The sequence below is a fragment of the Bos javanicus genome, chromosome 8, assembly GCF_032452875.1.
Source record: "Bos javanicus breed banteng chromosome 8, ARS-OSU_banteng_1.0, whole genome shotgun sequence".
Classification (NCBI taxonomy): domain Eukaryota; kingdom Metazoa; phylum Chordata; class Mammalia; order Artiodactyla; family Bovidae; genus Bos; species Bos javanicus.
In genome coordinates, this window is record NC_083875.1 from 47013466 (window position 1) to 47026702 (window position 13237).

The window sequence follows — 13237 nt, forward strand, 5'->3', positions numbered from 1 at the left end:
ATTAGTTCCAGGTGGATTAAATATCTAAATGTGATTGACCAGGAAGTTTTTAGAAGACATCAGTAGTAGAAGAGAATATTTTTGTGACTTCGGGTTAAGAAAATGTCTTAAAGTATAGACCTAAAGGGAAAAGTTGATAATTTCAACTATAATAAAACTAAGGAACTTCTGTTCATCTAAAAGACACCTTGTAGAGAAAAGACTAGTCACAAATTGGGAGCATGTATATATAGCACATAAAACAAGATTGATATACAGACTATATAATAAGCAAAATAATGACAACTCATAAGACATGTGAGCAAAAGATCCGCTTTAATGTCTCACAGTCAAGAGGCAACCCAGACAACCAGTACATTCCTACAGACATGAAAAGATGCTCAACTTCATTAGTTATTAGAGAAATGCACATTAGCCCTAGCAAGGTATATCTATCAGACCCACCAGAATTCCATTGGTGCCATGTGCTTATAAGGATATAAAACAGTGGAAACTCTGATGCATTCTTGGTGGGAATATGAATTTGTACAACCCCCTTGGAAAGTGCTATGGTATTACCTAGTAAATCTGTAAATGCTTATATCCAGTGCCTCAAAAATTCTGCTTTCTAGGTACCCTAGTCAGCTTTTGTGCATTTATACTAGGTGAAATCATGGAAATACTTACAGAAGTATTGTTTGCAGTGAATTCTGGAATAGTCAAATACAATTGAATATTATATGACAATAGAAACAAACTTTGGCTCACTGGTTAAATATCAAAAACATAATTTTAAGGAAAAATACCATCTTGGAAAAATACACGTAATGTGAGTTTGTTTCTAGAACAGTCAAAAACATTTGGAGTCTCATACAGTACAAAACAAAAGTAAAGGAATTATCAGTTTGCTTGCTTGCTTGCTAAGTCGCTTCAGTCATGTCCGACTCTGTGCAACCCCATAGACGGCATCCCACCAGGCTCCCCTGTCCCTGGGATTCTCCAGGCAAGAACACTGGGGTGGGTTGCCATTTAATTAAATCAGTTTAGAGATTACATTTGTTGTTTCATTTTTTAAACTTTTTATTTTATATTGGAGTATAGCCGATTAACAATGTTGTGATAGTTTCAGCTGGACAGCAAAGATACTCAGCCATGCATATACATGTATCCATTCTCCCCCAAACTCCCCTCCCATCCAGGCTGCCAAATAACATTGAGTAGAGTTCCCTGTGCTATACAGTAGGACCTTATTGGTTATCTATTTAAAATATATAACAGTGTGTACATGTTGATCCCAAACTCCTAACTATTCCTTTCCCTCTTTCTTCCCCATTAGTTGAGAGAAAAAGGATGCAATTAGTATGAATTAAGGAATGTCAGATACACTGTTAGTGACCAGTTCCTTAAACTGGTAGATATATGGTTGTTTTATTATTTCTAAACAGTTCATGAAGTTTGTATATACTGTTGGTATATATTTCACATGAAAACATGTTTTAAAAAGAAAGTCTAAAAGTTGAGTTACTTGACTGTAAAATATTTTTAAAACTTGAAATGATTGTTTTATTTTTCTAAACTACTGTAAATATTATAATAAATCAAAGTGATATTACAGGTTTTTAAGCAAGGCTTAATATTTAATGTGCCGGCTTACATGGTGTCTCCATGATAAAGAATCTACCTGCCAACGCAGGGGATGCAGGTTGAATCCCTGGGTCAGAAAAATCTTCTGTAGAAGAAAATGACAACCCAATCCAGTATGCTTGCCTGGAGAATCTCATGAACAGAAGGAGCTGGGCTGGCTACAGTCCATAGTGTTGCAAAAGAGTCAGACACAACTTAGCGAATAAACAACAGCAAAATTTAATGTAGGTTACAAGATTGATTTCTATACCCCTTAACATTATAAATAACCTATTCAAAACAAAATTTTTAATGCCATAAGAGAGGCATTTATGAGATAGAAAAGATACTGATTTATTAATGATTAATTTTGTAACCTGAACCAGTTACTTGTCTGGAATTCAGTTTTTATTTCAGAGAACAGGGTTTGGAGTAGATAATTTCCAAGGACATACTCAGATTTTTATTAATATTATGTTGTGTTTGTTTTTTTGGCCACACTGCACAGCTTGTGGGATTTTAGTTCCCCAACCAGGAATCTAACGCAGGCCTTTGGCAGTGAAAGTGCCAATTCTAACCACTGGACTGCCAGGGAATTCCCTATATGTAGTTTTTTAAATTGTCAGAAACCGTTTATTAAATCATTCTCTCTCTGTAATGGTCTGGATTGTATTCCAAGGGCTGCCTTAGTCAGAATGGATTGGGCTGTAACAATTTTCACCAACCTTCTTATTTATTTTTGTCATGAAGATACATCTGTCCTTACCCTTGAGTGGTAGGCTTTTTAAAGGAAGCTGTGAAGTGCAGTTTTCTTAGATGACAGCTTGCAGACATTTGTGTATCCACAGATATGTTCAGGGGATGTCCAAATTCTTAGCAAAAAAATTTTAATGTATTTTTATTTAAATGCAATATAAAAATTTAGTATAAGCATTTCTGCACCACTGGTACAAATACTTTATAATAACTGCCTTCTAATTTTTTAATTTCTTCCATTTGGTAACAAGTATTTCAGTTATTACAACCTAATGAGCAGATGCCCCACTCCTAAAAAAATGCCATTGTTTTCCTTATTTATGAAAAAACTGAAACAGAGACGTTAAGTAACCCAGTCAAGGTGAAACAGCTTGTATATGGCAGAGCTGAGATTTGAACTAGACATGGTCTATGTTGAAGCCTGTACTCTTGATCATTAAACTGTACTTTCTTGTTACAGGAATAGACTTTCTTTTTCATCTTCCTGGTTCTCAGTTTCATCATCTGTAAAATGGTTATAATACATATCTCATAAATTTGCTCATGAGTATTAAATGAGAAAATTGTGTATCAAGTGCTTGGAACATAAACATAGTAATGCTTAATAAATGTTAACTGTTGTGGTTATAATTGTCATCATCATTGTCATTACCACTATTAAAAAAACAATTATTTGCAAGGTGTATTTCCCACCTTTTTTGAGTATTACTTAATTATAGCCTGATTCAAGATCCAATCTGATTTTTTTAGGTCCAGGGTCTTTTTTCATACTTTACACTCACATACATATAGAAAGTAGCTTAAATACATCTATTTTATGATATAAATTGTGCTCACTTAAATCGTATTTACTATATTTATTGGATTATTTAAAAAGTGCTTGGTGATAGGTGTATACTAATTAATAGCAGGATGGGTGCTATTAGAGTGATTATTAATATTTAATCTGTGCAGCTCCATAGAAGTACTCAGTCTGGAGCTCGATAACTTGGCCTCAGATTTTTGCTCTGCACTACTTATTGTTAATAGCTTTGTCATGAAGTTTGTAAGAGGCTCTTAAATGCATAGAAAGATCAATAACTCTTAGAATATTAAAATACTGGTAGCTTAGAATATTATCATCTGTGAGTGGAAACAGTGGAGGAGCCTAAATCTGGAAAGGGTACAGTTAGAAAGTGAAGTAAGTGAATGTACAGAATAGTTATTGAAAGAATCTTGATCTGACAAATAATAATGACTTTTGCTATATCTCACCTGGGAATGTCACCACACAGCTCACTTTGTCTTTTTTTATATCTTAGGTTGGCTTTTTTGTGAAGAGAGGATGTTCCAAAGGCATGGTTGAAATTGAATTGTAAGTGTTAAAAGTACTGAAACCACTTTTTTCTGCATAATTTCTTAGTTTATGTTTATGCATTCCTGATGACTTTAGTCAAGAGTAATAACACAGTGTTTACAGTTGTTGTTCAGTCGCTAAGTCATATCTGACTGTTTGCAGCCCCATGGACTGCAGCACTCCAGGCTTCCCAGATGTCCTTCACTATCTCCTGGAGTTTGCTTAGATTCACGTCTAATTAGTTGATGATCTAACCATCTCATCCTCTGACACCGCCTTCTCCTTTTGTCTTCAGTTTTTCCTAGCTCAGGGTATTTTTCAATGAGTTGGCTGTTACATCAAATGCCAAAGTATGGGAGCTTCAGCATCAGTTCTTCCAATGAACATTCAGGGTTGATTTCCTTTAAGATTGACTAGTTTGATCTCCTTGCTGTCCAAGGGAATGTCAAGAGTCATCTCTAGCACCACAGTTCTATGGCGTCGGTTCTTCAGTGCTCAGCCTTCTTTATTTTCCAACTCTCACATTCATACACGACTACTGGAAAAACTGTAACTTTGACTATAAGGACTTTTGTCGGCAAAGTGATATCTTTGCTTCTTAATACGCCGTCTAGGTTTGTCATAGCTTTCCTTCTAAGGAGCAAGTGTCTTTTAATTTTGTGGCTGCAGTTACTGTCTGCAGTAATTTTGAAGCCCAAGAAAATAAAGTCTGCTTCCACTTTTCCCCTCTCTGTTTGTCATGAAGGGATGCGACTGGATGCCATCATGTTAAGTTTTTTGAATGTTGAGTTTTAAGCCAACTTTTTCACTTTTTCATCCTCATCAAGAGGCTCTTTAGTTTCTCTTCACTTTCTGCCATTAGAGTGATATCATCTGCATGTCTGAGATTGTTGATATTTCTCCTGTCAGTCTTGATTCAAGCTTGTGATTCATCCAGCCCAGCATTTTTCATAATGTACTCTATCAGTTCAGTTCAGTTGCTCAGTCGTGTCTGACTCTTTGCGACCCCATGAATCGAAGCACACCAGGCCTCCCTGTCCATCACCAACTCCCGGAGTTCACTCAAACTCATGTCCATCGAGTCAGTGATGCTATCTAGCCATCTCATCCTCTGTCGTCCCCTTCTCCTCCTGCCCCCAATCCCTCCCAGCATCAGAGTCTTTTCCAATGAGTCAGCTCTTCGCCTGAGGTGGCCAGAGTACTGGAGTTTCAGCTTTAGCATCAGTCCTTCCAATGAACACCCAGGGCTGATCTCCTTTAGAATGGACTGGTTGGATCTCCTTGCAGTCCAAGGGACTCTCAAGAGTCTTCTCCAACACCACAGTTCAAAAGCATCAATTCTTCGGTGCTCAGCCTTCTTCACAGTCCAACTCTCACATCCATACATGACCACAGGAAAAACCGTAGCCTTGACTAGATGGATCTTTGTTGGCAAAGTAATGTCTCTGCTTTTGAATATGCTATCTAGGTTGGTCATAACTTTCCTTCCAAGGAGTAAGCGTCTTTTAATTTCATGGCTGCAGTCACCATCTGCAGTGATTTTGGAGCCCAGAAAAATAGTCTGCCGCTGTTTCCACTGTTTCCCCATCTATTTCCCATGAAGTGTTGGGACCGGATGCCATGATCTTTGTTTTCTGAATGTTGAGCTTTAAGCCAACTTTTTCACTCTCCACTTTCACTTTCATCAAGAGGCTTTTTAGTTCCTCTTCACTTTCTGCCATAAGGGTGGTGTCATCTGCATATCTGAGGTTATTGATATTTCTCCCGGCAATCTTGATTCCACCTTGTGCTTCTTTCAGCCCTACGTTTCTCATGATGTACTCTGCATATAAGTTAAATAAACAGGGTGACAATATACAGCCTTGACGTACTCCTTTTCCTATTTGGAACCAGTCTGTTGTTCCATGTCCAGTTCTAACTGTTGCTTCCTGACCTGCATACATATTTCTCAAGAGGCAGGTCAGGTGGTCTGGTATTCCCATTTCTTTCAGGATTTTCCGCAGTTTATTGTGATCCACACAGTCAAAGGCTTTGGCATAGTCAATAAAGCAGAAATCGATGTTTTTCTGGAACTCTCTTGCTTTTTTGATGATCCAGCGGATGTTGGCAATTTGATCTCTGACAGTATACAGCCTTGTGGTACTCATTTTACAAGTTTTAACCAGTCCATGAAAGGTTCTGACTGTTTCTAAAGGTTCTAAAGGTTGCTTCTTGACCAGCGTAGAGGTTTCTTAGGAGGCAGGTAAGGTGGTCTGGTATTCCCATCTCTTTAAGATATTTCCAGTTTGTTTTGATCCACACATTCAAAGGCTTTACCATAGTCAATGAAGCAGAAGTAGATGTTTTTCTGGAATTGCTTTGGTTTCTCTATGATCCAGTGAATGTTGGCGATTTGATCTCTGTTTCTTCTGCCTTCTCTAAACCCATCTGGAAGTTCTTAGTTAATATACTGTTGAAGCCAAGCTTGAAGAATTTTCAGTATAACCTTACTAGTATGCAAAATGTGCATAATTATACAATAGTTTGTAGATTCTTTGACACTGCCCTTCTCTGGAATTGGAATGAAAACTGACCTTTTCCAGTCCTCTGACCACTGCTGAGTTTTCCAATTTTGCTGACATACTGAGTGCAGCACTTATACAGCATCATCTTTTAGGATTTTGAATAGCTCAGCTGGAATTCCATCACCTTCACTAATCTTGTTTGTAGTAAAGCTTCCTGAGGCCCACTTGACTTCACTCTAGGATGTCAAGCTCTAGGTCAGTGATCACACCATCTTGGTTATCTGGATCATTAAGACCTTTTTTGTATAGTTCTTCTGTGTATTCTTTCCACCTCTTTTTAATCTTTTCTGCTTCTGTTAGGTCCTTTGTCATGCTCATTCTTGTGTGAAATATTCCCCTGATATCTCCAGTTTTCTTGAAAAGTTTTCCTGTACTTCTTTGCACTGTTCATTTAAGAAGGTCTTCTTATCTCTTCTATTTTCTGGAACTCTGCATTCAGTTGGGTATGTCTTTCCCTTTCGCGTTTTTGCTTTTTTTCTTTTCTTAGCTATGTGTAAAGCCTCCTTACACAATCATTTTGCCTTCTTGCATTTCTTTTCCTTTGGGGTGGTTTTGGTCACTGCCTCCTGTAGAAGGTTATGAACCTCTGTCCATAGTTCTTCATAACTCTGGCTACCAGATCTAATCTCTTGAATCTATTCATCACCTCTACTGTATTATTGTAAGGGATTGGAATTAGGTTATACCTGAATGGCCTAGTGGTTTTCCCCACTTTCTTCAAGTTAAGCCTGAGTTTTGCAATGAGGAGCTGATTATCTGAGCCACAGCTCCAGGTCTTGGTTTTGCTGACTGTATAGAGTTTCACCATCTTTGACTGCAAAGAATATAATCCGTCGTATTTCAGTATTGACCATTTGGTGATGTGTGTGTGTGTGGGGTCATCTCTTGTGTTGTTGTAAGAGGGTGTTTGCTATGTCCAGTGTGTTCTCTTGAGAAAACTCTGTTAGCCTTTGCCCTGCTTCATGTTGTACTCCAAGGCCAAACTTACCTGTTACTCTAGGTATCTCTTGACTTCCTACTCTTGCATTCCAGTACCTATGATGAAAAGGGCATCTTTTTTTGTTTAGTTCTAGAAAGTCTTAGAGATCTTAATAGAATTGTTCAACTTCAGCATCAGTGGTATAATACTATATTATGACATTAATATTAGAAATAATATTTAAGGAATACTTCATCCAGAAAAGTAAGTTTTCTTTTTTCTTTAATGCATCTTTTAAAACCTGAATTGTAAGAACTTTTTTTCTGGAAAAATTCATTAGAAATTAGAAATTTATGGGAGATAATGAAATAATGAAATTTATGGGAGATACGGGAGTATTATTTCATACCACCATATGGTATCTCCATACCACTATTAAGTATTCACTATTCATTAAGAAGTTGCAGTATTTTTACAAACTTAAGCACTTTTTTTATCTTTCAGAAATATTTATTTATTTGGCTGTATCTCAGTTGTACCCACAGGATCATTGTTAAGGCATGCAGGCTTCTTTCTAGTTGTAGCATGCAGACTCAGTAACTGTGATACTCAGTCTCTCTATTTGTGGCTCCAGCTCCGTAGTTGTGCACTGGCTTAGTTGCTCTGCAACATGTGGGTTCTTAGTCCCCTGACCAGGGATCAAACCTGCATCCCCTGCATTAAAAGGCAGATTTTTAACCACTGGACCAGCAGGAAGTTTTGTGGTTTTTGTTTTTTTTTTTTTTTTCTGATTTTTGAAAGCAAAATACTTGATTGTTAGGAAAAAAGAAAAAACTTAATCTAGGGTTGTAAAAAGATGAAAATGAAGGCCCTCTTGACAATTCCACTTCTAGAAACAACCTTTGTTAATAGTTTGGTCAATTTCATGTATGGCAAAAACTTGGCATTTATATCACCATTTTCTATTCCCTCCCTTATGGCAGAAATCAATAATTCATTATAGTATTCTTTTCCCTTAACCTAGATATTCTAAGTCTACCGCTCTTGGCAGCAATTTCTGATGGATGAGAGTTCCTCTCCAAGATGAAAGCAGTATATCCTTCATGTATATACTTAGTTTTTTTATACATAAAAAACATATGCACAGTATGTGCATTCTTTAGATGATTTTTAGATCATTTTTTGGAATGTTTATAGAAAGTTATTGAATTTTCATAGCTGAAATAGCTCTTAAAAAATACCTAACAGCCCTGTCATTTTATGGGATGTAAAGAAATGTTCTTTTTATTCAAAAATTGTTGGAAATTTTTAAAATTTATGTAGAGATGAGAAAGAGGCCCACATGGAAGGAAACAGTTAAGAGATTATGTTCAACGTACTAAAATATAATGGTATTTTACTGAAGGATATGAAACTAAGGCCTGAATAAATGGGGAAGCTTATTATGTTCTAAAAATGTAAAATTACAATCATCATCAGCATGTCAGTCATTTCCACACTAATGCATAAATCTGATAAAATTCCAGTGAGAGTCTCAACAGTTTATAAGTTGATTATAAAGTTCATCTGGAAGAATAAATGTGCCAGAAACCCAAGAAGTTTTGAAAAAGCACAATCATGAATAAGACATTTGTGTAACAGATGTTAAAATGAACAATAAAGCTTTTTAAAATTTTTATTGTACATAGGAGTACAGTTGATTTACGATGTGTCAGTTCCATCACTGTACAGCTAAGTGATTCAGTTATACATATATCTATTCATTTTCAAATTCTTTTTCTATATAGGTTATTGCAGAATATTGAGTAGTTTCCTGTGCAAATAGGAGATCTGTTGATTATCTATTTTCTATATAGTAGTGTGTATATGTTAATCCTAAACTCCTAATTTATCCCTTTCCCCCACATGCCCTCACCTGGTGACCACAAATCTGCTTTGGAAATCTGAGTCTGTTTCTGTTTTGCAAATAAGTTCATTTGTATCACTTTTTTCTTTTTTTTTTTTTTAAGATTCCACCCATATGTGTTACCATATGATATTTATTTTTCTCTGAGTTACTTCACTTAGTATGATCATTTCTAGGTCTATTCATGTTGCTGCAGATGGCATTATTTCATTCTTTTTAATGGCTGAGTAATATTCCATTGTGTATATATATATACCACACCTTCTTTATCCATTTCTCTGTTGATGGACATTTAGGTTGTTTCCATTTCTTGGCTCTTTTAAATAGTGTAAATCATATGGTAATTCTGTGTTCAGTTTCTTAGGGAATCTCCATACTGTTCTTTGTAGTGGCTGTACCAGTTTGCATTCCCACCAACAGTATAGGAGTGTTTCCTTTTCTCCACACCTCCCCAGCATTTATTGTTTGTAGAGTTTTTTGATGATGGCCATTCTGAGTAGTGTGAAATGATACCTCATTATACTTTTGATTTGCTTTTCTGTAATAATTAGTGATGTTGAGCATCTTTTCAAATGTGTTTGTTGAGATCACCTATATGTCTTCTTTAGAGAAATGTCTAAGTCTTCTGCCTGTTTGATTGGGTTGTTTTTTATATTGAGCTGAATGAACATTTATATATTTTGGAAGTTAATCCCTTGTCAGCTGCTTCATTTGCAAATAGTTTCTCCCATTCTGAGGATTGTCTTTTCGTCTTGTTTATAGTTTCCTTTGCTGTGCAAAAGCTTTCAAGTTAAGTAGGTCCCATTTGTTTATTTTTGCTTTTATTTTCATTACTGTAGATCAGTTCCAAAAGATAATGCTGTGGTTTATGTCAAAGGGTGTTCTGCCTATGTTTTTCTGGAAAAAAACTCTGATGCTGGGAGGGATTGGGGACAGGAGGAGAAGGGGACGACAGAGGATGAGATGGCTGGATGGCATCATTGACTCGATGGACGTGAGTCTGAGTGAACTCCGGGAGTTGGTGATGGACAGGGAGGCCTGGCGTGCCGCGATTCATGGGGTCGCAAAGAGTCGGACATGACTGAGCAACTGAACTGAACTGAAGAGTTTTATTTTATAGTATTCAGCCTTACATTTGGGTCTTTAATCCATTTTGAGTCTATTTTTGTGAGTGGTGTTAGAGAATGTTCAGATTTCACTTTTTACATGTAGCTGTCAAGTTAATAAAGCTGTTAATAGTATGATATTAGTACAGAAAAATTAGAGGAACAGAAGGAAGAAAATAGTAGCAGTTCTAAACACATACAAGAGTTTAATTTATGAGAGGTGGTATGTAAGGTGGCTATGTAAAGGTATATAAAGGTGGCTATATAAGCATGGGGTATAAATTACTGCAGGCTTCTCAGGTGGCTCAGCTGGTAAAGAATTCGTCTGCAGTGTGGGAGACCTGGGTTCGACCCCTGGGTTGGGAAGATCCCCTGGAGAAGGGAATGGCTCCCCACTCCAGTATCCTGGCCTGGAGAATTCCATAGACTGTATACTCCATGGGGTCACAAAGAGTCAGACACAGCTGAGTGACTTTCACTCTCCCAGGTTTTAGTTAAGTTCAGTTGCTCAGTCAAGTCTGACTCTTGCAACCCCATGGAATGCAGTACACCAGGCTTCTCTGTCCATCAGCAACTCCTGGAGCTTGCTCAACTCACATTAGTCGAGTTGGTGATGCCATCCAACTCTCATCCTCTGTCGTCCCCTTCTCTTCCTGCCTTCAGTCTTCCCCAGCATCAGGGTCTTTTCCAGTGAGTCACTTCTTCACATCAGATGGCCAAAGGATTGGAGTTTGAGCTTCAGCATCACCCTTCCAATGAATATTCAGGACTGATTCCCTTTAGGATTCACTGGTTGGATCTCCTTGCAGTCCAAGGGGCTCTCAGGAGTCTTCTCCAGCACCACAGGTCAAAGGCATCAGTTCTTTGGCACTCAGCCTTTTTTGTTGTCCAGCTCTCACATCCATACATGGCTAATGGAAAAACCAGAGCTTTGACTAGATGGACCTTTGTTGTCAAAGTAATGTCTCTGCTTTTTAATATGCTGTCTAGGTTGGTCATAGCTTTTCTTCCAAGGAGTAAGCATCTTTTAATTTCATGGCTCCAGTTACCATCTGCAGTGATTTTGGAGCCCAATAAAATAAAGTTTGTCACTGTTTCCATTGTTTCCTCCTCTATTTGCCGTGAAGTGATGGGACCAGATGCCATGATCTTAGTTTTTTGAATGCTGAGTTTTAAGACAGCTTTTTCACTGTTCTTTTTCACTTTCATCAAGAGGCTTTTTAGTTCTTCGCTTTCTGCCATAAGTGTCATCCACGTATTTGAGGTTATTGATCCTTCTACTGGAAATCTTAATTCCAGCTTGTGCTTCATCCAGTCTGGCATTTCACAGGATAAACTCTGCATGTAATTTAAGCAGCGTGACAATATACAGCCCTGACGTACTCCTTTCCCAATTTTGAACCAAGTCTGTTGTTTCATGTCTGGTTTTAACTGTTGCTTCTTGACTTGCATACAGATTTCTCAGGAGGCAGGTAAGGTGGTCTAATATTCCCATCTAGTCAAGAATTTTCCACAATTTGTTGTGATCTACACAGTCAAAGACTTTGACGTTATCAATAAAGCAGAAGTAGAAGTTCTAGAATTCTCTTACTTTTTTGATGATCCAGCAGATGTTGGCAATTTAATCTCTGGTTCCTTTGCCTTTTCTAAATCCAGCTTGAACATCTGCAAGTTCATGGTTCACATATTGTTGAACCCTGGCTTGGAGAATTTTGAGCATTACTTTGCTAGCGTGTGAGATGAGTGCAATTGTGTGGTAGTTTGAGCATTCTTTGGCATTGCCTTCCTTTGGGATTGAAATGAAAACTGACCTTTTCCAGTCCTGTGGCCACTGCTGAGTTTTGCAAATTTGCTGGCATATTGAGTGCAGTACTTTTAACAGAACCATCTTTTAGGATTTGAAATAGCTTAACTGGAATTCCATCACCTCCACTAGCTTTGTTTGTAGTGATGCTTTCTAAGGCCCGCTTGACTTCACATTCCAGGATGTGTGGCTCTAGTTTTGTGATCGCACCATCATGTTTTTCTGGGTCATGAAGAATATTTTTGTACAGTTCTTCTGTGTTTTCTTGCCACCTCTTCTTAATATCTTCTGCTTCTGTTAGGTCCATACCATTTCTGTCCTTTATCGAGCCCATCATTGCATGAAATGTTCCCTTGGTATCTCCAGTTTTCTTGAAGAGATCTCTAGTCTTTCCTGTTCTATTTTTTCCTCTCTTTCTTTGCATTGCTCACTGAGGAAGGCTTTCTTATCTCTCCATGCTGTTCTTTGGAACTCTGCATTCAAATGGAATTATCTTTCCTTTTCTCCTTTGCCTTTAGCATCTCTTTTCTCAGCCTCCTCAGACAACCATTCTGCCTTTTTGCATTTCTTTTTCTTTGGAATGGTCTTGATCACTTTCTCCTGTACAGTGTCACAAACCTCCATCCATAGTTCTTCAGGCCCTCTATCAGATCTAATCTTGAATTTACTTGTCGCTTCCACTGTATAATTGTAAGGGATTTCATTTAGGTCATAACTTGAATGGTCTAGTGGTTTTCCCTACTTTCTTCAATTTAGGTCTGAATCTGGCAATAAGAAGTTCATGATCTGAGCCACAGTCAGCTCCCGGTCTTATTTTTGCTGACTGTACAGTGCTTCTCCATCTTTGGCTGCAAAGAATATAATCAGTCTGATTTTGGTGTTGACCATCTGGTGATGTCCGTGTGTAGAGTCTTCTCTTGTGTTGTTGGAAGAGGAGGGCATTTGCTGTGACCAGTGTGTTCTCTTGGCAAAACTGTTGCCTTTGCCTTGCTACATTTTGGACTCCAAGGCTGAATTTGCCTGTTACTCCAGGTATCTCTTAATTTCCTACTTTTGTATTCCAGTCCCCTAAAATGGAATCTTTTTTCGGTGTTAGTTCTAGAAGGTCTTGTAGGTCTTCATAGAACCATTCAACTTCAGCTTCTTCAGCATTACTGGTTGGGGCATAGATTTGGATTACTGTGATATTGAATGGTTTGCCTTGGAAATGAACAGAGCTCATTCTATCATTTTTGAGATCACAT

General features: G+C 37.6%; 1 protein-coding gene across 7 annotated transcripts in view; it reads left to right on the forward strand.

The window, feature by feature from the left end:
* Positions 1-13237, forward strand: part of SMC5 (structural maintenance of chromosomes 5) — a 117790-nt gene that overhangs the window by 14831 nt on the left and 89722 nt on the right. For all 7 annotated transcript variants that reach the window (XM_061425518.1, XM_061425520.1, XM_061425521.1 and 4 more), the window contains one exon: positions 3660-3712. In XM_061425518.1, the coding sequence (XP_061281502.1) occupies positions 3660-3712 (53 nt within the window). The remainder of the gene's footprint in view (positions 1-3659; positions 3713-13237) is intronic.